The 24,977-nt window shown below is 44.3% G+C and overlaps 1 protein-coding gene across 1 annotated transcript in view; it reads left to right on the plus strand.

The window, feature by feature from the left end:
• elapor2b (endosome-lysosome associated apoptosis and autophagy regulator family member 2b) overlaps positions 1-24,977 on the plus strand; it is a 128,164-nt gene that overhangs the window by 35,349 nt on the left and 67,838 nt on the right. Inside the window, exon 2 of the mRNA XM_078235986.1 lies at positions 24,341-24,461. Within this exon, the coding sequence (XP_078092112.1) occupies positions 24,341-24,461 (121 nt within the window). The remainder of the gene's footprint in view (positions 1-24,340; positions 24,462-24,977) is intronic.

A 24,977-nucleotide genomic window follows, 5' to 3' on the forward strand; every position in this document is an offset into this window, starting at 1 on the left:
TTAGGGGATTTTCACAGTAACTTCATTGCAGTGTTAATGTAAGCCTACTTGTGACACTAATAAATAAACTTACCCATGCCCTTTCCATCACCCTATCCCCATAACACCACACATTTACCATGGCTAATTCCCCCTAACTTGCACACCTTTGGACACTAAGGGGCAATTTACCATGGCCAATGCACCTAATCTGCACATCTTTGGACTGTGAAGGGAAACTAGAGCACCCGGAGGAAACGCAAGCAGACACGGGGAGAATGTATACACTCCACATACCCAAGTCACCCAAGGCTGGAATTGAACCCTGGTCGTTGATGCTGTGAGGCAGCAGCACTAACCACTGCGCCACCGTGCTGCTCATTCATAAATAAATGGATGAAATGAATTTCTAATGCACGCAATATTGAAGCATCAGTTTGGATAGGGAATTATGTTAGAGTTTATTTATGGTGGTTATTGAGGTAAGACGTGATTCAGCCAAAAAGAAACGAACAATTTAACTGCAATTATGAAAGCTGAATGCTCTGGCATTGATATTTTGAGGGTTTTTTGACTGACTGAATTTATTCAGTCTCTACGTAGGAACGTATATTCCATCATCCACAAAATACAGATGCTTTAAGAGATTTCTTTCTTCCCTCATTTGTTATAGCCTCATGAGTTTCGGGTATCGGAGAAAGGTTTCTGGAATATTTTCTCCAGCGAATGCTGTTTTCAGCTGGATTCTTTCCCCATGTCTTCCATTGGTATATATTGGGTATCTGTGTTTACCTCCTCCAGTTAGAAATTATATTGACCATTTTTTAAAATCTGCGCTGGACTGGGTGTGATCAATTTCATTCCAATAACCCATGAAATGTGAAGAAAACCTCATGACAGTAATCAGCAGGTTGTAATTATATCGCCACCACAAATAACCTTGAGATGAAACATTCCGAGACCTTGTTCATCGTGGCCGGGGACTCCAATCACGCCAAACTCGAGCGTGCTACCAGGTTACCACAACACATCTCCTCTTCCACCAGAGGCCCAAACATCCTAGACCACTGCTACATAAATATCAAAAATGCCTACCGCTCTATCGCCCGCCCACACTTTGGTAAATCAGGCCACAAGGCTGTGCTCCTGCTCCCGGCTTACAAGCAAAAACTACAACGGGAGAATCTGTCAAAGAAAGTCATGCAATGTTGGTCTGAGGAACCAGATGATCTCCTACGGGACTGCTTAGAGTCAGTAGATTGGTCAGTATTTAAAAACTCTGCAACCAGCCTGAACGAGTACGCCACGACAGTAACTGACTTCATTAGCAAGTGTGTAGAACACTGTGTGCCAAATCCGCGTGTTCCCCAACTGGAAGCCATGGATGAACAGGGATATCCACTGCCTGCCGAAACCCAGGCCTGAGGTGTTCAAGTCAAGCGACCCTGACCTGTACAAGAAAGCCAGATATGATCTACGGGGATCCATCAAAGATGCCAAAGACAGTACTGGACCAAGCAAGAGTCCCAGGCTAGCCACACAAACTCCCGCCGACTATGGTAAGGTCTGCAAGACATAGCAGGTTACAAGATGAAGGCATGTAAAATTGCCACCAGTCCATCACGCAAACCAGCCTCCCATCCATTGACTCTGCCTACACTTCCCGCTGCCTCAGAAAAGCAGCCAGCATAATTAAGGATCCCACGCACCCCGGACATTCTCTCTTCCACCTTCTTCCATCAGGAAAAAGATACAAAAGTCTGAGGTCACGTACCAACCGACTCAAAAACAGCTTCTTCCCTGTTGCCATCAGACTTTTGAATGGACCTACCTTGTATTAAGTTGATCTTTCTCTGCACCCTAGCTATGACTGTAACACTACATTCTGCACTCTCTCCTTTCCTTCTCTATAAACGGTATGCTTTGTCTGTATAATGTCCAAGAAACAATACTTTTGACTGTATACTGATACATGTGATGATAATTCAGATCAACATCGAATCTAAGCTGGAAACTACACAAAGTCGCGTTACTTATAAACCCTGCAATTCAGATTTTTATCCCTGGCAACAACAACAGCCTTAAAAAAAAAAAATTGATACAACCTCAAAAGAAACTTGCCATCCCTCCAAACTGTTACTGACATCAGAAGCTTGGAGCAGAACTAAGGGGAGGGTCGAGCAGTGGTGGTGGGGTGCAATAATGGGACAAATCTTCAACTTTATCCCGGATATTAACACCCAACTTCCAAGTGTTAACGATGTGGCTCACTGCCTCACATGATCTTATTGTGGATTTTCCAAATTAAGCTCCAGTCTGGATGTTAAAATATAACAGTGCTTAACTGGCTGAATTGGTGAAGGAATATGTTTTCGAGCAGTTTAACTTATTCACTTAAGCTTCAGTTATGCAATAGACATGTTTTTTAGATGTTTATAAATAAAGAGAATTCCCATTTTGAAAACCATGTATGACTGAGATCTGCTGATTAATTTGTTTCATCAGAATAATGACTATGTTTAAATATGTACTTAGTGGAAAGTGAGAATCCCCATTAAACGTGAATAATTGTATTTAAATTGCCTGAGATGGCAGGAAGCAAAGTACCCTGCGGTGAGCCTGGTAACAACGAGATGAAAGCTGTAAATACATAGATAAAACAAAACAGTCTGTCCGTGATTGTGGAGAGGTATCGACAGATGTGACTGGATGTGAATTAGAATGGGCTATAAACAAAGATCAAATAAATTCAATAATTCACATTTGAATATCTGTTTGGATTATGTTTCAAGCTTTATCATGAATTATCCATTAACGTTTGGAAGTCCAGACACCCGGCTTGATATTTTTGGTTTGAAAACTATCACCAGATGAGCAAGTGATTTCTTGCTTTGCTGGGTTGGCAGTAACACGGGAAGGGAGAATGTTTGCTTTATTTGTATGGAAATTAATGTAAAATGTAAAAAAGAAGGTTAATATTGATATCGTGCATATGTGATGCATGCAAATATGTAGCTTAGAAGAAATCTTAGAAACCCTACAGCACAGAAAGAGGCCATTCGGCCCATCGAGTCTGCACCGACCACAATCCCACCCAGACCCTACCCCCATATCCCACCCACTAATCCCTCTAACCTATGGATCCCAGGACACTAAGGGGCAATTTTAGCATGGCCAATCAACCTAACCCGCACATCTTTGGACTGTGGGAGGAAACTGGAGCACCCGGAGGAAACCCACGCAGACACAAGGAGAATGTGCAAACTCCACACAGTCAGTGACCCAAGCCGGGATTCGAACCCAGGTCCCTGGAGCTGTGCAGCAGCAGTGCTAACCATTGTGCTAGCGTGCCGCCCAGCGACCATATAGCTGGATATTGTTAGGATAGATTCATATGTGGATGCTAGTAAAATGGTAAATAAAGGTAAATAGAACTTTGACTCTTCTGTTTGTTTCCAAATAAATAACTCCTTTCTGATTTGAGTTCAAGACTTTGGCACTGTTGTCATTATGGTCTGGAGTCAGGAAAATTTCCGTCTCGGCCTGTTTGCTTTTGGAGAAACTGCCAGCAGTGTTTCACAATGTTTGTTTGCAATAAGTGGTTTCAAGGGTTTGTTGTTTTTGTTAGTGGTACTTTAAAAGATTGTAATGGTTGACACTTTCATTAGCTTGGAGTGAAATTACTTTTTTTTCCCTGTTATGAATTTTTTTTAATTCATTCGTGGGACATGAGCGTCGCTGGCTGGCCAGCATTTATTGCCCATTTCTAGTTGCCCTTGAGAAGGTGGTGGTGAGCTGCCTTCTTGAATCACTGCAGTCCACGTGCTGTGGGTTGACCCACAATGCTGTTAGGGAGGGAATTCCAGGATTTTGACCCAGTGACTGTGAAGGAACGGCAATATATTTCCAAGTCAGGGTGGTGAGTGGCTTGGAGGGGAATGTGCAGGTGGTGGTCTTCCTATGTATCTGCTGCCCTTGTCCTTGTGGATGGAAGTGGTCGTAGGTTTGGAAGGTGCTGTCTAAAGATCTTTGGTGAATTGCTCCAGTGCATCTTATAGATAGTACACACTGCTGCTACTGAGCATCGGTGGTGGAGGGAGTGGATGTGGTGCCAATCAAGCGAGCTGCTTTGTCCTGGATGGTGTCAGCTTCTTGGGTGTTGTTGGAGCTGCACCCATCCAGGCAAGTGGGGAGTATTCCATCACACTCCTGACTTGTGCCTTGTAGATGGTGGACAGGAATGATGGAATGAGTTACTGTGGGTCAATATCTTGACATGGGGGTGAGCAAGGGCAATAGGGGGTGTGTGGAAGGGCAGAGCCTGGCATTGTGGTCATTGGGAGGACTGTTTCAAAGCTCCCCTCATGCAGACTAGTGTTTATGACTTTTCTGAGGGATCATGAAGCAGGTCTCTCTAAAACCTGGTGCCACCCCATGGAAATTATGGGCGAGTAGGACATTCCAATTTCCACAATGGAGCTGGCCAGGGCAGGAGCACTGGATGCGGGCTTTTGACAGGAACCAGCCTGCATCCTTTAAAGGCACTCCTGAAAAACAGCCCAGGAATGGGGCCGGAAATCCTGGAATTGGGACCAGCCTGCCATTTTTAAAAGGTTCCTGAGTCAACCTGACTCGCTGAAAATCCAGGCCCGTGTTTCTGGAGTTCCGATTCCACAAAGAGCGTTTGAGATTTGCATTAAATTTCAACACCAATCTGAAATACAAAACTGATATTGGTTAGAAAAGGAAATGTAGCCTTCAAATTATCATAAAAATCATACCTGGGTATCTGATCTCCTTGAGGGAAGGAAACCTGCTGTCTTTCCCTAATCTAGTTTATAGCAACTCTAATCCCAAAGCAATGTGGTTTACTCCTGTATCACCAACTTCCCAGGGTAATTAGGTTAGGCAATAATTGCCGGCCTTAAACTGTCAGTGACACCAGAGTCCTAAGAATGAATAAAAGGAATTAATAATCGCTTGGTAGTACAGAACTTGAAAAGTGCTGAAAAAAGACATTTCTGTCAAAGCTTTTCATCTTGAACTCATCAGGATATTCACAAGAATATCAGTGTCTGTGGAAGCAACACTTTTATACTGTATGAGAAAAGAGTGCTGATTGGTTGGCAAGTGGACTTTGATTAGTAGAGGTGTTGCCGTTGATGGTGAGTCACAGTTAACTATGAAGCGCTGTTTGAAATATAAGCCAGGCAGCTTGACTCTGGTCAAGGCATTGCCCTGAGGAGTGAATCGGTGAATGGCTGTCACCTGTTTAGCTGCGAAGAATAGGGCCCAGTCTATTCATATATGTAGCTTCCAGTGCACGCAAATGCACCACACTGCAAGCTGGACTGATCACCTTAAATCGGTTGTCAGGGGAATTTTCTAGCACTCGGAATTATTGAGCAAATATTGTCCAATCGCAGAATCACGTCTAATGTTGAGTGCTATGTTTTATGTTTTACAAGCACAGGCTGGTTGGGTACGGTCTGAACCTTGCCCATTGCGAACAGTGACTGGAAGATTGCCAGTCTTTAGGATATATGGCCAGCATCACACTGACACGGATATTCATATACCCCATTAGGCAGAAGGTACCTTTGGCTTGGTGGCAGCTTCCTGTTAGTGGTGAATACAACTCGTGTTGCTACTGCATAGTAGCAGCGCGAAACAGCCAGCTTCACCTTTGCTCAATTGTTTCAGATATCTTTCCCTTCCAGGAGAATCTGAAGTAGACAGGGATCATTCCAGGGCCAAAGTTGACAGCCTTAGGCCCATTCATGAGTTTGCATGAAATACAGTGCAAATTAGGGTAGCCATTATCCTGATACTGAAATGGGGCCGCATCGAGCTTGCATGGAGAGCAAATAGCTCAGGCTGTATTATGAGGTTGTCGATAGGGCCAATCTTACAGCATGTGGAACTGTTAGAATCCATGGGTTCATTGACCAGTAAAGGAAGGCTTGCGGTCAACCATGGTAAAGAGCCACTAGCAGATTTGTGAAATAGTATGTCAAGGAAAGTCAGTTAATTTGACTACTCTTCATTTGAGTCTCTGGAACTGTGTGTTTGGATATTTTTAAGGCAGAGCTAGGTAGATCCTTGATTAACAAGGAGGTGAAAGGTTATTGAGGGTAGGCAGGAATGTGGGTTCAGGTTACAATCAAATCAGCCATGCTCTTATTAAATGTTGGACCAGGTTTGAGGGGCCAAGTGGCCTTCTGCTCCTATTTTGTATTTCGTATGACTGCTTCATTCCAAAGGTGAATTTGAGTGCAGGTTTGTGCTCATTAAGACACGCAAAAAAATTGTTACACGCAGCTGTGGATCTAAATATAACCAATGTATCATCCACATATTGGAAATAAGCAAGGGGTAGTTGTCATTCCATTGACAGTACCTTTCTCTCAACAAAGATGTTTGTGAAAGTTGGGCCTCGAGGGGATCCCATGGAAACTCCTCTATTTGGACATACATGGTGTTGTTAAAGCTGAACTCGACTGTGAGAGTTGCTGAGTTCATAAGCTCAGTGAATACTGATTTATGCAGTGCTGGCGGCTCTAGATCACCATGATATAGCACTGCAGTGAAAACATTGGCTTCCTTAAGTGGAACATTGGTGAATAGGCTAGCAGTGACAAATAAGCAGATGGACACAGCATTGCTATCGATGTGCAAGTCTTCACAAATGTAAAATAATTCACGTGGAGGACCTGCTCAAAACTGGTTGTAACAGTTTGCTCAACACTTGGCCAATTCATGCTGTGCAGAACTGGTCATAGATCAGATAGGAGCTGGAAATTTCCTGTCCTGCCTCCCGCAGGAATCGTAGTGGTGGACCATTTAAAGGTGAGACCTTGGGTGGGAATTTCCGGTCTATAGGTGCACACGGCCAGAAAATCCTGCCCAGAATGTCAAGCCAAAGTGATATTCTGTCAGTAGAATCCTTACAGTGCAGAAGGAGGCCATTCGGCCCATTGAGTCTGCAATGAACACAATCCTTGTAATCCCACGTATTTATCCTGCTAATTCCCCTGACACTAAGGGGCAATTTAGCATGGCGAATCCACCTAACCTGGACTTTGGGAGGAAACTGGAGCACCCAAAGGAAACACAGACACGGGGAGAACAGTCACCTGAGTCCATAATTGAACCTGGGTCCCTGGTGCTGTGAGGCGGCAGTGCTAACCACAGTGGCCACCCATTTCATGAGTAATGTTTCATTATGAATTTCAGTGCCACGGTGTTCCTAGGTATGTGGACTGTACGTGCAAAAACTACCAATCAGAGTCCACTCGCCAGCCAATCAGCCCCCTCTTCTCAAACAGTAGTTGATTTTCCCTGACATTGGAATTCTTGTGATTGTCCCGATGAGTGAAAGATGAAAGACTTTGACAAAATGCCTTTTTTTTCAGCAATTAAATTTATTAAGTTGATGATATGGTCATTAGTGGGTCAACCTTGGCTCAATACTCATATTGATGCATCAGGTGTTAATTCATTTCTCGCTCCAATCTAAGTGTTAGTGTACCACTGGTGGAGTGTTGCATTGTTGAAGGAGCAAGCTTTCAAATGAGATGTTAAACTGAGGCCCTTTTGGGTGAACGTGGCACTATTTAAAGAAGAGGAGGGGATTTCTCCTGGTGTCCTGGCAAATACTTAGCACTCAACCACCTGGAAACAATGAACTGCTCATTTCATTAATTATTGTTAGTGGGAGCTTTCTGTGCACAGTTTAGCTGCTGCATTTCCAACATTACAACAGTGATTACCTGTCATTGGTCGTGAAGCATTCTGGGACATCCTGAGGACATGAATGGCGCTACATGAATGCAGGTTCTGAAGAAGAATCAGATTGAACTCAAAATGTTAAGTATGTCCCACTGCTGCCAGATCTGCTGAGTTTTTCCAGCATTTCCTAATTCTATTTTATTAAAGGAAAGTTCAGGTTTCATTATGAAACAGAAAGTTCGCTATTCAATTTCTAAAATTCCACCTTGTGTCAAATTTGTTCCAGTAATTAATTGCTTTCTAAAGTGTAATACTGAAGCTGCATCAGGAAAACTGACCAAGCAGGTTATTGAATTTCTACTGTGGCACATGCTCCAAGCACAAGTACTGGAGTGCGCTTTCAGTCTGCTCATCAGTTGGATTCAGGAAGTTGCTTCAGAAATCCTCATCCAGTATTCGGGTGGTGATAAATGGTTTGGTGGTGTTTCTGGGTCGGGTCATGTTGGGAGAGGGTGGTTTTAATTCGCTGATTCTCATTCCGCATTGCTATATGATATTTTGTTCCTGTTGCCAGTACTTTTTGTTTAATATTGCAATGCTGAAAGGGGCTTTCTGTACACACATCCCTCAATTTACGTTTTGTGCTGCTGAAGACTAAGATTCAGCCTTTCATGTCTCGGTTTTGTAATAATTATTTGTAATGGATGGAGCTTTGAAATAATGGGCAGTCAAAAATGATTCCTAGGAGTTGTGCATTTAAACAGGCAAAGCTTAACGAATAGAGCCCCATTTAAACAGGCAAAGCTTAACGAATAGAGCCCCATTTAAACAGGCAAAGCTTAACGAATAGAGCCCCATTTAAACAGGCAAAGCTTAACTAATAGAGCCCCAATTTTCAAACTGTCACAAACATATCAACCAGTGGAACCTTGCCACGCTTATTAAATCGACCTGACATAACCAGGGCGTCACGGTGGCACGGTGGTTAGCACTGCTGCCTCACAGCGCCAGGGACCCAGGTTCTCGTGTCTGCATGGGTTTCTTCTGGGTGCTCCAGTTTCCTCCCACACTCTGAAGATGTGCGGGTTAGGTTGATTGGCCGTGCTAAATTGACCCTTAGTGTCGAGGGGGGGGGGGGGGGGGGGGGGGCGGTCAGAAGGGTACATGTGTAGGGTTACAGGAATACAGGCCTGGGTGGGATGTGGTCGGTACAGACTTGATGGGCCGAATGGCCACCTTCTGTACTGTAGGGATTCAATGAAGATCGTGGAAACTTGAATCCAGCTGGATGTATCACTGCGTTTACAATTCCTCATTCTTTAATGCTGCTTTGGCTGATTTCAGTCAGATTTTACAATTGATGGAAACTCCAGGCTATAGTGTCTGTACAATTTCCTCAGATTATGTTGTTTGGGTACAGTCAGGGTCACTGAACAAAAGACAAGGTCTTGCCTTGTTCCAACGACTTCATGTTTTGTTGTGACTATTGCTTTCTGTGCAATTTCTTTAGGTTCATGTCAAGAATTAAAGGGAAGTGGCAGAAAATAAAAAGTGAAAGGAGCAGGGGATTGAGAGAGAAGGAGCAGACATAGAATTCCCATTTGAATGCTGTCGATAACTAGGGTGGTTTTCATTCCATTGGCAATGTACCCCTGATTATTCACCTCCCTCACAAATTATTGCCGGTATATATTGTCTGGAATGAAAACAGAAAATGCTGGTGATATGTAGTGGTTCTGGCAGGTTCCATGGCGAGTGATACGGAGTTAATTCTCCAGGTCGATGACTCCCTGTTGGAATTACACTTTCTGTCTGCCCCACTGAATATTTCCAGCGTTTTCTGCTTTGATTTCCAACCTCCGCTGCGTTTTGTTTCTGTACACAGCCTGTTGGGTGCAAAGCTAAGCTTTAACTTATTTTCTCTCGGTGTTTGTTTGACTAATAGTGGGTGATTGGGAATAGCAAGCTGAATTCAGTCGTGTACTGGAGGCATTTGGAGGCATTTTTATTCCTGACATAGTGATTCTGCATCTACAACTGATTCAGCAGAGTGACTTGTGGGCATTGTCACCAAATTAATTGTAACTTTCTCTCCAACAGCAAAGAAAATGTTTGGTGAAACAATTTTTAATGCAGTCAAGCTGATTGTGAACATACACAACCCAAATAAAATAATTACTGAATCCCCACAGTTAGAGAATAAAAACTGATATCAATTTACTCACCTGATGAAGGGGCAGTGCTCCGAAAGCTCGTGTTACCAAATAAACCTGTTGGACTTTAACCTGGTGTTGTGAGACTTCTTACCGTGCCCACCTCAGTCCAACGCCGGCATCTCCACATCATGATATCAATTTAACTTCTGCCTATTGGATCAATAGTTTGTACAAGACAACGCTCCCCACAGTATACGACAGCTAAATAGAAGCATGGTTTCGTGCTAATCACTTCTGGCCGTTTAGAGTACTCTTGATTTGATACTTTTGAAGTTTCTTTCTCTGGTTCCATTACTGGTTAAGCCAGGTGATGTCAGTGCTAGGAATGATGGAATCATCTTTTAGCACCAATTAATTTAATCAAATGTTTCACAGTCCTGGTTACATCCAGAACCAAGTTCCCTCTCCGTTCCACTATCAATGTCTTGTCATTAACATCACAAAAGCACCCTATACCTTACCTGTAGACCGGGTTGTTACCCGGGTTCTGCTGCTCCATCTATTTGGTAAACACAAACTCACAAGATTGCTGCAATTCGTTCAATCATTCAGTATTTAACAAGCTCCGATAACTGTAAGATCGATTTCCCAAACAAGAGATATGCCTGTTCCCAAATAAGATCAGTGAGCTAAATCTGAGTCACGCTGGCCAGGCACCAACAGGGGTTGAATACCGTCCCTGCAGTCTCTGGGCACCAGCTCACAGCTTCAGGGCTTCAAATTCTGTGTTCTTCTTTATTTCTTCTTGTGATGGTTGTTCCCGGGTTGTCGCTGTGTGGGTTTTGTCCGCCTGTATATTTGTACCTTATTTCTGAAGGAGGTGTGTGACTCGGTGTCTGTGTTCCTGCTTGCATCAAGCCATCAAATCCTATCATTTCAGCAGACACGCTCTCATTGTTCCAGTTAATCAGGTTGTCTCCTGGTGTTTATCTCACCAGACGCGATCTCTTTACTTCAGTTTTTAGGTCATCTTCTGATGCACCTGCAATGACACATTGTCTGTTGAGCGTGTAGCTTGTAATACTCACATTCAGCTAGAGCCACTTGACTCCTCAGAGTTGGCCACTTTTTAACCAGCATGCAATTCGATCTGGTCACTTGGACGTTGAGACGATGAGGGTGCAAAAAGGATCACGTGTCAGGAGAGTGGGAGTTTTCCCGGAGCACGGCAGACACACGGCATGCAAGAGCTGCTCAGTTAACATCTTGGGCACAATTTTACCAGCTCACCATGCTGTTCGTTTGGTGTGGTGAGCTGGTAAGATGGGGTGCGAGGTGAAAAATCGGGTTCACGTCCTGTTTCCTGTCTCTCGTGATCTTGATGTGGAGATGCCGGCGTTGGAAGAGTTTTAACAACACCAGGTTAAAGTCCAACAGGTTTATTTGGTGGCAAATACCATTAGCTTTCGGAGCGCTGCTCCTTCGTCAGATGGGATGGATAGGTTTGAGAGCAGATTTCCACTCCATCTGACGAAGGAGCAGCGCTCCGAAAGCTAATGGTATTTGCTACCAAATAAACCTGTTGGACTTTCACCTGGTGTTGTTAAAACTCTTCTCGTGATCTTGCCAGTCCTGTTTTGCCGGGGGGGTTGAGGGAGGTACGAGGGGAGGGAAGGAGTCAGTCTTGGACTGACTGTGCACCTGTTAAGACATTCAATAAACTGTTCCTTGTTAGAATGATACCAACATAACTAGTGATCTTTTTATAGTTATTAATTACACCCAAACATAATAAAATCCTGAAGATAATTTATATACAGCTGTGCCGTGACACAGACTAAATGAGGTAAAAATAATGTGTGGATCAAAATGATTGAAACATAAATGCAAGCTCTGTAATTGCATCCTATGTCATGCCTTTAGGACATGGTAGGTCAGTATAATTTACACAAGGAACAGTTTATTGAATGCCTTAACAGGTGCACAGTCAGTCCAAGACTGACTCATCCATTCCCATCCTACCGACCTCTCACTCCCTGCTAAATTCTTCCTCAGTGTACCCGAACAGGTGCTGAGTGTGGGGACTAGGAGATTTTGCAGTGCAGTGTTAAACTTGTGACACTAATAAATAAACTTTAAACTAATGAGCAGAGAGAGAGAGGGCGGGGGGAAGTTGGTTGCCTGTCCATGGGAGGTTACAGCGCAGAGTGAGGAGTAAACCCTAAAGGGTGTGAATTTGAAGTTTTGGGGTAATGGGGGGGGGGGAGGAGATGGGGGGAGCTGGGAACCACTGTGGGCCGGGGATGACCAGGAGTAGCCTGGTGCCGAAGAGGAGATGTGGACTGGAGTTTGGGAACTGAAGGTTTTTGAGCTTAAAGGATGGGTGATCAGCTAGAACATTATTATAATTGTCAGGTCTGGAGGTGGCAATTGCATGGATGAGAGTTTGAGCAGCAGAGTGGGTGAGACAAGAACAGAGGCCTGTGATATCTGGAGGTGGATGTGGGTAATGTTGATGATGAAGAGCGTATGGGGTTGGCAGTTTATGCCGGGGTCAATGGAATGCAGGGATTGGCCAGGGTATAGATTAGTCAGAGGTGGTGGCCAGGGAGAGGGTTGGAATTGGTTAGTATCCATAAGACCATAAGACCATAAGACATAGGAGTGGAAGTAAGGCCATTCGGCCCATCGAGTCCACTCCACCATTCAATCATGGTTGATTTCAACTCCATTTACCCGCTCTCTCCCCATAGCCCTTAATTCCTCGAGAAATCAAGAAATCAAGAATGTATCAAAGCAAACTGGATTGATTAGTAAGTTAGAGGACGACACAAAGGTTGGTGGATTTGCGGATAGCGATGAGGACCATCAGAGGATACAGCAGGATACAGATCAGTTGGAGACTTGGGCGGAGAGATGGCAGATGGAGTTCAATCCGGACAAATGTGAGGTAATGCATTTTGGAAGGTCTAATACAGATAGGAAATATACAGTAAATGGCAGAACTCTTAGGAGTATTGATAGGCAAAGGGATCTGGGTGTACAGGTACACAGGTCACTGAAAGTGGCAATGCAGGTGGAGAAGGTAGTCAAGAAGGCATACGGCACGCTTGCCTTCATCGGCTGGGGTATTGCGTTTAAAAATTGGCAAGTCATGTTGCAGCTTTATAGAACCTTTAGTGAGGCCGCACTTGGAATATAGTGATCAATTCTGGTCGCCACACTACCAGAAGGATGTGGAGACTTTGGAGAGGATACAGAAAAGATTTACCAGGATGTTGCCTGGTATGGAGGGCATTAGCTATGAGGAGAGGTTGGAGAAACTTGGTTTGTTCTCACTGGAGCGACGGAGGTTGAAGGGCGACCTGATAGAAGTCTACAAGATTATGAGAGGCATGGACAGAGTGGATAGTCAGAAGCTTTTTCCCAGGTGGAAGAGTCAATTACTAGGGGGCATAGGTTTAAGGTGTGAGGGGCAAGGTTTGAAGGAGATGTATGAGGCAGATTTTTTACAGAGTAGTGGGTGCCTGGAATTCGTTGTCGGGGGAGGTAGTGGAATTGGATACGGTAGTGACTTTTAAGGGGCGTCTTGACAGGTACATGAAAAGGATGGGAATAGAGGGATCTGGTCTCCGGAAGGGTAGGGGGTTTTAGTTAAGTCGAGCAGCATGGTCGGTGCAGGCTTGGAGGGCCGAAGTGCCTGTTTCTGTGCTGTAATTTTCTTTGTTCGTTCTTTGTTCTTTGTTCAAACCAACAACTCGATGCATATAATTCTTCAGGTGAATCCGTGCACAAATATTTCTCCTCCTCCCCCAATATTCTGGTGGAAACACGAAGAATGAAAGAACTTAGCACAAAAGTAGCTGTGGTAAATGATTACCCAGGTCCTGTTTTATGATGATTTTGCAGTGTTAATTTTCTGTGTGAATAGTGTCAGTGGAGATGAACTTTACTCTTGATTTGTAGCCAAAAGAAAAGCCTGTATGCAAATTTTAAATTCCATGTTGACTGAATTGTAAACTGGAGGAAACAGATAAGCTTGTAATCATGAAGTTACCTGATTTCATTCAAAAAAACACACCAGCTTTTCTTTCAGGGGGATCATAGCGTCTGATGGCTCTTTTTCACCATACAGAACAGTTTTTAAGTTAGAATATAATGTGTATTTTAAGTATTTGCTTTTAGTTTTATCAGGGAAGAGCTGTGAGTTTCTCCTGGGCTGTGTCTGATCCGGGTGGAGTTGCTGATACTTCGGGGAGTGGGAATGAAGTGGGCCTCACTCTCCATTTGACTCTGAAACATTTGGTATTTTCAACCTGCATGAATTACATGCTGAACTGCCTTGGTGGGACATGTATGTGTGCTTGTAATCACCTATTTCTGGATAGCTCTTAAATTTCTTGACAACATCTTAAGGAAGGAAATCATTTGTTTAAAATCCTTTCCGGATCCTTGCCAAATCTCAATCATCCCTAGTGTTGTTTATTGCCGTTTAATGTCCCGTGTGGGATTGCTGTTTGGTAGCGTGAAAGCCAGATTATGCAGCCTGTTATAGAAAGAGGCACAGGCTGGCCAGTATCAAATAAAAACAAATCCAGTAAGTGACATCCTTACTGACTGTGCTCACATTTATTGGTGATGTTTTAGCCTGGATACTGCCTTGATGAATAAGGAAATTATGGACTTATCCGCAGGAAGAAAGGGTAGCAGGTTAAGCCCCTCATTCTTTTTTCAGTGAATGTTTTTTTAATTAGATTTATGAAGAATGAAACATTTGTAAGGTTGTTGCTATAATTAATTTTCTCCTTTGGTCTGCTCTTTGAGGGCACTCACGTATGTTGTTTACAGTATCACAGCTGTTAATGCTCCTCCGATGTCCTCTCTGAATGTCTAATTCCCGTGTTGGAGGCCGCACAGTGACTTTCTGTGGGATATGTCGCAAAGCGGGGATTGTCACAGCCTGGCTCAGCCTAATGTTCACTGCAAATCCCAATACAACAGGAACTGTTTCTTCACACCACTCCCAATCCTTATCCTGGGCTCTTTCCCAAGAATCTGGAGCTACTGAAATCAGTGGCAGCGCCGACACACCCTCAGATTTGGCACGGGTTTTCAAAAGAAAGTAGTTTAGACTGAGGCTGCAAAATGAAGTTAGTTTCTGTAACCGGGACAATGTGTAGGATTTGCTGGGTATGATAAAAGTCAACACCATGGCGTTTGAGATAGAAACACATGGGGAACTCTTATTACAGACAATGAAGATGGTGTAGAAGTCAATGGTATCATAGAATCCCTACAATGCAGAAGGAGGCCATTTGGCCCATCGAGCCTGCACTGCCAACAATCCCACCCAGACCCTATCCCTGTAACCCCATGTACTTATCCCGCTAATCCCCTTCACACTAAGGGACAATTTACATGGCCAATCCACCTAATGCTCACGTGGGCGGCACGGTAGCACAGTGGTTAGCTCTGCTGCCTCACAGCTCCGGGGACCCGGGTTCAATTCCCAGCTTGGGTCGCTGTCTGTGTGGAGTTTATACATTCTCCCAGTGTCTGCATGGGTTTCCTCCAGATGCTCCAGTTTCCTCCCACAGTCTAAAGATGTGCGGGTTAGTTTGGCCATGCTAAATTGCTCTTTAGTGTCCCGGGATGCGTAGGTTAGAGGGATTAGCGGGGCAAATATGTGGAGTTATGGGGATAGAACATGGGTGAGATTGTTGTCAGTGCAGACTCAATGGGCCAAATGGCCTCCTTCAGCAGCGTAGCGTTTGTATGCACCAGGAACCCAGGTTTAATTCCGGCCTCTGGTCACTGTCTGTGTGAAGTTTGTACATTCTCCCCGTGTCTGCGTGGGTTTCCTCCAGGTGCTTCGTGTTCCTCCCACAGTCCAAAGATGTGTGGGTTAGGTTGATTGGCCCTAGCATCAGGGGATTAGCAGGGTAAATATGTAGGGTTATGGGAATAGGGCCTGGTGGAATTGTGGTCAGTGCAGACTCGATGGGCCGAATGGCCAATTTCTGAACTCTGGGATTCTATGATTCTATCTTTGGACTGTAGGAGGAAACTGGACCACCCGGAGGAAACCCATGCAGACACGAAGAGAATGTGGAAACTCCACACAGTCACCCGAGGCCGGAACTGAATGCGAGTGCCTGGCGCTGTGAGGCAGCAGTGTGAACCACTGTGCCACCGTGACACCGAGGAATTGATGCTTTCTGCTTTTAGTTTCCATGATTTATGGGACTTAGCTGTCACTTCTAACATACCAATCAGAAAGAACTGAAGTTTTTAAATTCCAATCCTAAAGTACCTTAAATTCCTTCTTTTAATTTGATTTATTATTGTCCCATGTATTAGCATACAGTGAAAAGTATTGTTTCTTGTGCGCTATACAGACAAAGCATACCGTTCATAGAGAAAGAAAGGAGAAGATGCAGAATGTAGTGTTTCAGCCATAGCTAGGGTGTAGAGAAAGATCAACTTAATACAAGGTAGATCTATTCAAAAATCTGACAGCAGCAGGGAAGAAGCTGTTCTTGAGTCGGTTGGTACGTGACCTCAGACTTTTGTATCTTTTTCCCGATGGAAGAAGGTGGAAGAGAGTGTGTCCGGGGTGCGTGGGGTCCTTAATTATGCTGGCTGCTTTGCTGAGGCAGTGGGAAGTGTAGACAGAGTCAGTGGATGGGAGGCTGGTTTGCGTGATGGATTGGGCTACATTCACGATCCTTTGTAGTTTCTTGTGGTCTTGGGCAGAGCAGGAGCCATACCAAGCTGTGATACAACCAGAAAGAATGCTTTCTATGGTGCATCTGTAAAAGTTGGTGAGAGTCGTAGTGGACATGCCAAATTTCCTTAGCCTCCTGAAAGTAGCGGTGTTGGTGGGTTTTCTTTATTATAGTGTCGGCCTGGAGGGACTAATTCACTACACCTGACAGTATTGGCTGGCTCTTGCCATATTACTTCAGAAATATCTAATAGACCAATACTACTTTTCCTTCGAGGGATTTTTGGGGTGTGGGGGATGGAGAGGAGAAATTAAGTTTTATTCACATTTCTTGAAAGTGTCATAAACAAAATCTTCCAGTTTGCAGTTATCAGGATAGGTTTCAGCTCTGGTTGTGAATGAAGCAATCAGCTACAGAAACTTTGCATTTGTTAAACTGTGCTTCAAGATGGAGACGTGTAAAGCAGTACACGTGAGAGTATGTGCTACAAGATGATGAGATCTAGGGGTTATAGATAAATAGACGGTCTGTTTCTAACTTGGTGTCACTGTTGATCCCGAGATGGATTTCCGACCTCCTATTCAGGCCATTGGTAAGACTGCCTATTTTCATCTGTGTAACCTCGTGACCTCTCCCCTGTCTCAGCTCATCTGCTGCTGAAACCCTCATTCATGCCTTTCTTACCTTTAGGCTTTAGGGATAGATAGGAGGTTCTGTGGCAGCAAAAGAGACTCACGGATGGTTTGTTGCCTACCGGATGCCAGGGTCCGTGACGTCTCGGACCGTGTTTTCCGGATTCTTAAGGGGGAGGGGAAACAGTCACAAGTCGTGGTACACATTGGTACCAACGACATAGGTAAGAGAAGGGACGGGGATTTAAAACAGGAATTTCGGGAGCTCGGCTGGAAGCTGAGAGCAAAGACAAAACATGTGGTCATCTCTGGTACGCTACCGGTGCCACGTGATAGCGAGTTGAGGAACAGGGAGAGAGTGCACTTAAACATGTGGTTGCAGGGATGGTGCAGGAGGGAGGGTTTCAGATACGTGGATAATTGGAACACGTTCTGGGGAAGGTGGGACCTCTACAAACAGGACGGGGTGCACCTGAACCAGAGGGGCACCAATATCCTGGGAGGGAAATTTGCTACGGCTCTTCAGGGGGATTTAAACTAATTTGTCAGGGGAGTGGGAAAAGGAGTTGTAGTCCAGAAGTCAGTGTTGAGGGTGGTGAGATATTGGGGAAGGTATCAAGGTCAAGGGTGGGTACCGGTAGACAGGAAGATGGGTTGAAGTGTGTCTACTTCAATGCAAGGAGCATCCGGAACAAGGTGGATGAACTTGGGGCGTGGATTGCTACTTGGGACTACGATGTTGTGGCCATTACGGAGACGTGGGTAGAACAAGGACAGGAATGGTTGTTGGACGTTCCGGGGTATAGATGTTTCACTAAGTGTAGGGAAGCTGGTAAAAGAGGTGGAGGAGTAGCATTGTTAATCAAGGATAGTTTAACGGCTGCGGAAAAGCACTTTGAGGGGGATATGCACACTGAGGTAATATGGGCTGCAGTTAGAAACAGGAAAGGAGCGGTCACGTTGCTAGGAGTTTACTATAGGCCCCCAAATAGTAATAGAGATGTGGAGGAAGAAATTGCTAAGCAGATTATGGATACGTGTGGGGGTCACAGGGTAGTTGTCATGGGGGACTTTAACTTTCCAAATATTGATTGGAACCTTTGTAGGTCAAATAGTTTGGATGGGGCACTTTTTGTGCAGTGTGTGCAGGAGGGTTTCCTGACACAATATGTGGATAGGCCGACAAGGGGTGAGGCCACATTGGATTTGGTACTGGGAAATGAACCGGGCCAAGTGTTAGATTTGGTTGTGGGAGAGAACTTTGGAGATAGTGACCACAATTCGGTGTCTTTTGTTATTGCAATGGAGAGGGATAGGGCCGGACGGCAGGGCAAGGCTTACAATTGGGGGAGAGGTAATTATGATGCGATTAGGCAAGAATTAGGGGGCATAAGATGGGAACAGAAACTGTCAGGGAAAGGCATTGATGAAAAGTGGAACTTTTTCAAGGAACAAATACTGGGTGTCCTTGATAGGTATGTCCCTGTCAGGCAGGGAGGAAATGGCCGAGTGAGGGAACCGTGGTTCACAAAAGAGGTGGAATGTCTTGTGAAAAGGAAGAGGGAAGCTTATGTAGGGATGAGGAAACAAGGTTCAGATGGCTCGATTGAGGGTTACAAGTTAGCAAGGAATGAGCTGAAAAAGGGGCTGAGGAGAGCTAGGAGGGGACATGAGAAGTCCTTGGCGGGTCGGATCAAGGAAAACCCCAAGGCTTTTTAGTCTTATGTGAGGAATAAAAGAATGACCAGGGTGAGGTTAGGGCCGGTCAAGGACAGTGGTGGGAACTTGTGTATGGAATCAGTAGAGATAGGCGAGGTGATGAATGAATACTTTTCTTCAGTGTTCACCAAGGAGAGGGGCCATGTTTTTCAGGAAGAGAAGGTGTTACAGGCTAATAGGCTGGAGGAAATAGATGTTCGGAGGGAGGATGTATTGGCAGTTTTGAATAAACTGAAGGTCGATAAGTCCCCTGGGCCTGATGAAATGTATCCTAGGATTCTTTGGGAGGCGAGGGATGAGATTGCAGAGCCTTTGGCTTTGATCTTTGGGTCCTCGCTGTCCACGGGGATGGTGCCGGAGGACTGGAGAGTGGCAAATGTTGTTCCTCTGTTTAAGAAAGGGAATAGAAATGACCCTGGTAATTATAGACCGGTTAGTCTGACTTCGGTGGTTGGTAAATTGATGGAAAAGGTCCTTAGGGATGGGATTTACGACCATTTAGAAAGATGCGGATTAATCCGGGATAGTCAGCACGGATTTGTGAAGGGCAAATCGTGCCTCACAAATTTGATAGAATTTTTTGAGGAGGTAACTAGGTGTGTTGATGAAGGTAGGGCGGTTGATGTCATATACATGGATTTTAGTAAGGCGTTTGATAAGGTCCCCCATGGTCGGCTTATGATGAAAGTAAGGAGGTGTGGGATAGAGGGAAAGTTGGCCGATTGGATAGGTAACTGGCTATCTGATCGAAGACAGAGGGTGGTGGTGGATGGAAAATTTTCGGACTGGAGGCAGGTTGCTAGCGGAGTGCCGCAGGGATCGGTGCTTGGTCCTCTGCTCTTTGTGATTTTTATTAATGACTTAGAGGAGGGGGCTGAAGGGTGGATCAGTAAATTTGCTGATGACACCAAGATTGGTGGAGTAGTGGATGAGGTGGAGGGCTGTTGTAGGCTGCAAAGAGACATAGATAGGATGCAAAGCTGGGCTGAAAAATGGCAAATGGAGTTTAACCCTGAGAAATGTGAGGTGATTCATTTTGGTAGGACTAATTTAAATGTGGATTACAGGGTCAAAGGTAGGGTTCTGAAGACTGTGGAGGAACAGAGAGATCTTGGGGTCCATATCCACAGATCTCTAAAGGTTGCCACTCAAGTGGATAGAGCTGTGAAGAAGGCATATAGTGTGTTAGCTTTTATTAACAGGGGGTTGGAGTTTAAGAGCCGTGGGGTTATGCTGCAACTGTACAGGACCTTGGTGAGACCGCATTTGGAATATTGCGTGCAGTTCTGGTCACCTCACTATAAGAAGGATGTGGAAGCGCTGGAAAGAGTGCAGAGGAGATTTACCAGGATGCTGCCTGGTTTGGAGTGTCGGTCTTATGAGGAAAGGTTGAGGGAGCTGGGGCTGTTCTCTCTGGAGCGGAGGAGATTGAGGGGAGACTTAATAGAGGTTTATAAAATGATGAAGGGGATAGATCGAGTGAACGTTCAAAGACTATTTCCTCGGGTGGATGGAGCTATTACAAGGGGGCATAACTATAGGGTTCATGGTGGGAGATATAGGAAGGATATCAGAGGTAGGTTCTTCACGCAGAGAGTGGTTGGGGTGTGGAATGGACTGCCTGCAGTGATAGTGGAGTCAGACACTTTAGGAACATTTAAGCGGTTATTGGATAGGCACATGGAGCACACCAGGATGGTAGGGAGTGGGATAGCTTGATCTTGGTTTCAGATGAAGGTCGGCACAACATCGTGGGCCGAAGGGCCTGTTCTGTGCTGTAATGTTCTATTGTTCATATTGTTCTATTAACTATTTCAATACACTCCTGGCTGCTCCCCCACCTTCTGCTCTCCATGAACTTGAGATCATCTGAGACTCTTCTTCCAGTGTCATAACTTGTAGCAAATTCAGATCCCCTCTCACCCCCCGGTGTTCGCTGACTTACACTGCCTCCTAGTTAAGCAGCCTTTTAAAATTCTCTCAGTTGTTTTCAAATCCCTCACTGGCCATGCCCCTCCCGATCTCTGTAATCTCTTCCAGCCTCATAACTCTCTGTGATATCTTTGCTCGTCTAATTCTGACTTCTTGTGCATCATCGATTTCAATTGCTGCAACATTAATGGTCGTGTATTCAATCTGTGGGGCCCGCGCTCAGAAATTCCCTTATAAACCTTTCCGCCTTTTGATCTTGCTTTCCTCCTTTAAGGCGGTCCTTAAAAGCTACTTCTTTGACCAAGCTTTTAGATTATAATCTCACCTAATATCCCCATATATGGCTGAGCATTTATTTGATAATGCTCTTGTGAAGCGCCTTGGGACTTTTCATTACATTCGAGATACAGTATAAATATAACTTGTTAAATTTATGGAGCAGTCCAGTGCTTGGCTGAGAGTTTTTAATTAAGCTTTTCAGTGCAGTTTACCAGGAATATATCTCACTTCCAGAGGTTATGTTGCTGTCTACATTATTAGGCAGATCCTGAGAGTCACAGAGACATCTTGAATCAGTCTGAGCTCCTGAGGGAGAAATAGTGTTAGTGTTCTGTGTCCAGTGTCACCTCTTCAGAACTGAAGGAGTGTGATGGGTTTTATGTTGTCAAAAGGGATGTCAGAGGGAGGAAGAATGAGGGGAAAGCATGGGTTAGGACAGAGGTCAGGAGAGGTTAACTGCCAATACTGCCATGCAACATCAGGGCAAAGGGAGTGGGAATTGTTTTGTTAAAGAAACAGAGCAGAGTGTTAATGGCAGAGTAAAGAATAGCTCAGCCCTAAAACAAGAACATGAAGAACAAGATTCAAACCATTATATGTGGCAAAAAAAGAATCAAAATGGTCTGAAATTGTTGATCTCAATGTTGAGTCCAGAAGGCTATTAAGTGCCTGATTGAAAGATGAAGTGCCATTCCTTGAGCTCGCAGGCTATCAAGGGCAGGTGGGATGCAGATTTGAGGTTACAATTATCTGAAAACAGAGGGAGTTTTTGGGGATTTCTATTTGTATTGTTGAACAGTAGAAATAAGGTATAGTTTTACGTGGTTCAACTTGATGTTTCTGTGTAAGGAAGTTAGATTTGTGCCAGACAAAGGTGTTTGTATGCATAGAGGTTTGCTCGGTTCAAATGGCTCTCAGCTTTGCTGGAAGAAAAGCCATACTATGGCGTAATGGTTAAAAAACAGATGCCGGAAACTTGAACAGCTAGTTAAGAAAGCTAGAGAAATGAAGAGAAGATTCCAAAAAGTCTGAGGTTAAGGGAACAGAGGAAAATGGTGCTAAAACAAAGAACTGTTCAATAAAGTCAGACAGAGCTAAGAAACGCAGAAAAGAGGAGTCGGCCATTCGGCCCTTCGAGTCTGCTCTGCCCTTCATTTTGATCATGGCTGAAATTCAATATCCTGGATACAGAACTGGCTCCATAGTAGAAGACAGAGGGTCGCAGTGGAAGGGTGCGTTTCTGAATGGAGGGTTGTGACAAGTGGTGTTCCTCAGGGATCAGTGCTGGGACCTTTGCTGTTTGTAATCTATATAAATGATTTGGAAGAAAATGTAACTGGTTTGATTCGTGAGTTTGCGGATGACACAAAGGCTGGTGGAATTGCGGAAAGCGATGAGGACCATCAGAGGATACAGCAGGATATAGATCAGTTGGAAGCTTGGGCGGAGAGGTGGCAGATGGAGGTTAATCCGGACAAATGTGAGGTAATGCATTTTGGAAGGTCCAATTCAGATGAGATATAGACAATAAATGGCAGAACCCTTAAAAATATTGATAGGCAGAGGGATCTGGGTATACAGATACACAGGTCAATGCAGGTGGAGAAGGTAGTCAAGAAGGCATACGGCATGCTTGCCTTCATTGGCTGGGGCATTGAGTTTAAAAATTGGCAAGTCATGTTGCAGCTTTATAGAGCCTTAGTTAGGCCGCACTTGGAATACAGTGTTCAATTCTGGTTACCACACTACCAGAAGGATGTGGAGGCTTTGGAGAGGGTACAGAAAAGATTTACCAGGATGTTGCCTGATATGGAGGGCATTAGCTATGAGGAGTGGTTGGAGAAACTTGGTTTGTTCTCACTGGAATGACGGAGGTTGAGGGGAGACCTGATAGAAGTCTATAAGATTATGAGAGGCATGGACAGAGTAGATAGTCAGAAGCTTTTTCCCAGGGTGGAAGAGTCAATTACTAGGGGGCACAGGTTTAAGGTGCGAGGGGCAATGTTTGAAGGAGATGTATGAGGCAAGTTGTTTTTGCACAAAGGGTGGTGGGTGCCTGGAACTTACTGCCAGGGGAGGTAGTGGAAGCAGATACAAAAGTGACTTTTAACGGGCATCTTGACAAATACATGAATAGGATGGGAATAGAGGGATATTATCCCGGAAGGGTAGGGGGTTTTAGTTGGGCAGCGTAGTTGGCGCAGGCTTGGAGGGCCAAAGGGCCTGTTCCTGTGCTGTAATTTTCTTTGTTCTTTTATCCCACCTTCTCCCTCCCCTCCACCCCCTCCCCCCCCCCCCCCCCCCCATATATAAGAAGGCTGAAAAGTAAGAACGACATCTGAATTGATTTTCAGGTTTGTGAGATTTCATTACAGCCTGCGGAAGGCGAGTTGAAATAATTATTGGAATCAGTGGCTGGATCTCGGAGTTTGTGCAGCAGTATTTAATACAAAGGAAACTTGAAAGGACAGGGAGAAAACCTGGCGCTGGAGTTCTTGTTAAAAGTTGGAGTGGAAGTTTGTTTGAAGGGATAGCTGGAAAAACCTGGAATGGACTCTTAATGCAAACACCTGACAGAAAGCATTGTTTTAAAGCAGATTATTTTGGAAACTCATGTGACAATCAACTGGGGAGATTCTGAGAGAAATCCATGAAAGATCAATAGACTAGCATTGGTCATTTGGTTCACAGTGGGCTGCTATTTCTGAAAACTGTACAAAGGAGTATTGTATTATAATCAAACTTTTCATGCTTAATAAATGTTTTTTCTTGTTAAAATCTAATCAGCAGTCCTGTGACTCTTGTTTCTCTACGTTTTCTAAAAAAGAAAGTAAAAGTTGTGGTTTTTTGGGGCAGGGTTCCATTCTGGGATCTTCCCATCCAGTAGTGACAACGACTGGGATCTATCAGATCAGCCATGGTCGTATGAAATGGTGGAGCAAGTTCGAGGGGCTGAATGGCTTGTTCCTGCTCCTTGTTTGTTCCTATCTAATCCTTTCATGTCGTTGTTATACATATAATGAACATTATAACATTAGCAACCGTCAGTGCACAGCTAATTGTATCTCAACTTTAGAAGGTGTTTCACCCCATTTTTTGGCAGGTGTTTTGATGTCCAAGCTTCAATTCTATTTTTTTAAAAATGCGGCAGACATTCATATTGTGTTTGTATTCTCTAATACAGAATGATTACCACTTTGAGTACACGGAATGTGACAGCACTGGCTCGCGCTGGAGAGTTGCCATCCCTAAATCTTCCGGAAAATGCACGGGATTGCCTGACCCGATCAAAGGCAGAGAATGCTGTAAGTTACTGTTTGTTCTGTTTATTGGAAGAAAGGGAAAGTGTAATTATTTCAAAACTTCTTGATGCAGAGCTGCTTATTGTATTAGCTGCTACCATCTTATACAGTCAGGCTTACGTTTTATTTTGAACTGGATGCAATTTTTAAAAGATGAATCCAGTATCTTTAGGTTATATTCTTGCATCAATAGGGTGCCATGACACAGCAGTCACGATACAGGAATAGTAATCCAAGCTCTGAGTTCAAATCCCACTACAGCAGCTAAAGAATTTAAATTTACTGGATTAACTTTAGGATATGCTTTCATTAATACAGAATCCTACAAGCAGCCATTTTTCATTGTGAGTCTAGATGGTGAGTGACTGCAGGTGTTCCAACCATGGAAAGCATCACAATGATCCTGTCCTCTCCTGTTCCAAGGATAATGAGCAGATAGCAATCTGGAGTGTTTTTTTTCTCCACAGCTTCTTAAGCAAGGAGTGTTGAAGTTCATTCTACTACCCAGCTGAGATCAGC

This window comes from Mustelus asterias, chromosome 19 (assembly GCF_964213995.1).
Source record: "Mustelus asterias chromosome 19, sMusAst1.hap1.1, whole genome shotgun sequence".
Lineage (NCBI taxonomy): Eukaryota > Metazoa > Chordata > Chondrichthyes > Carcharhiniformes > Triakidae > Mustelus > Mustelus asterias.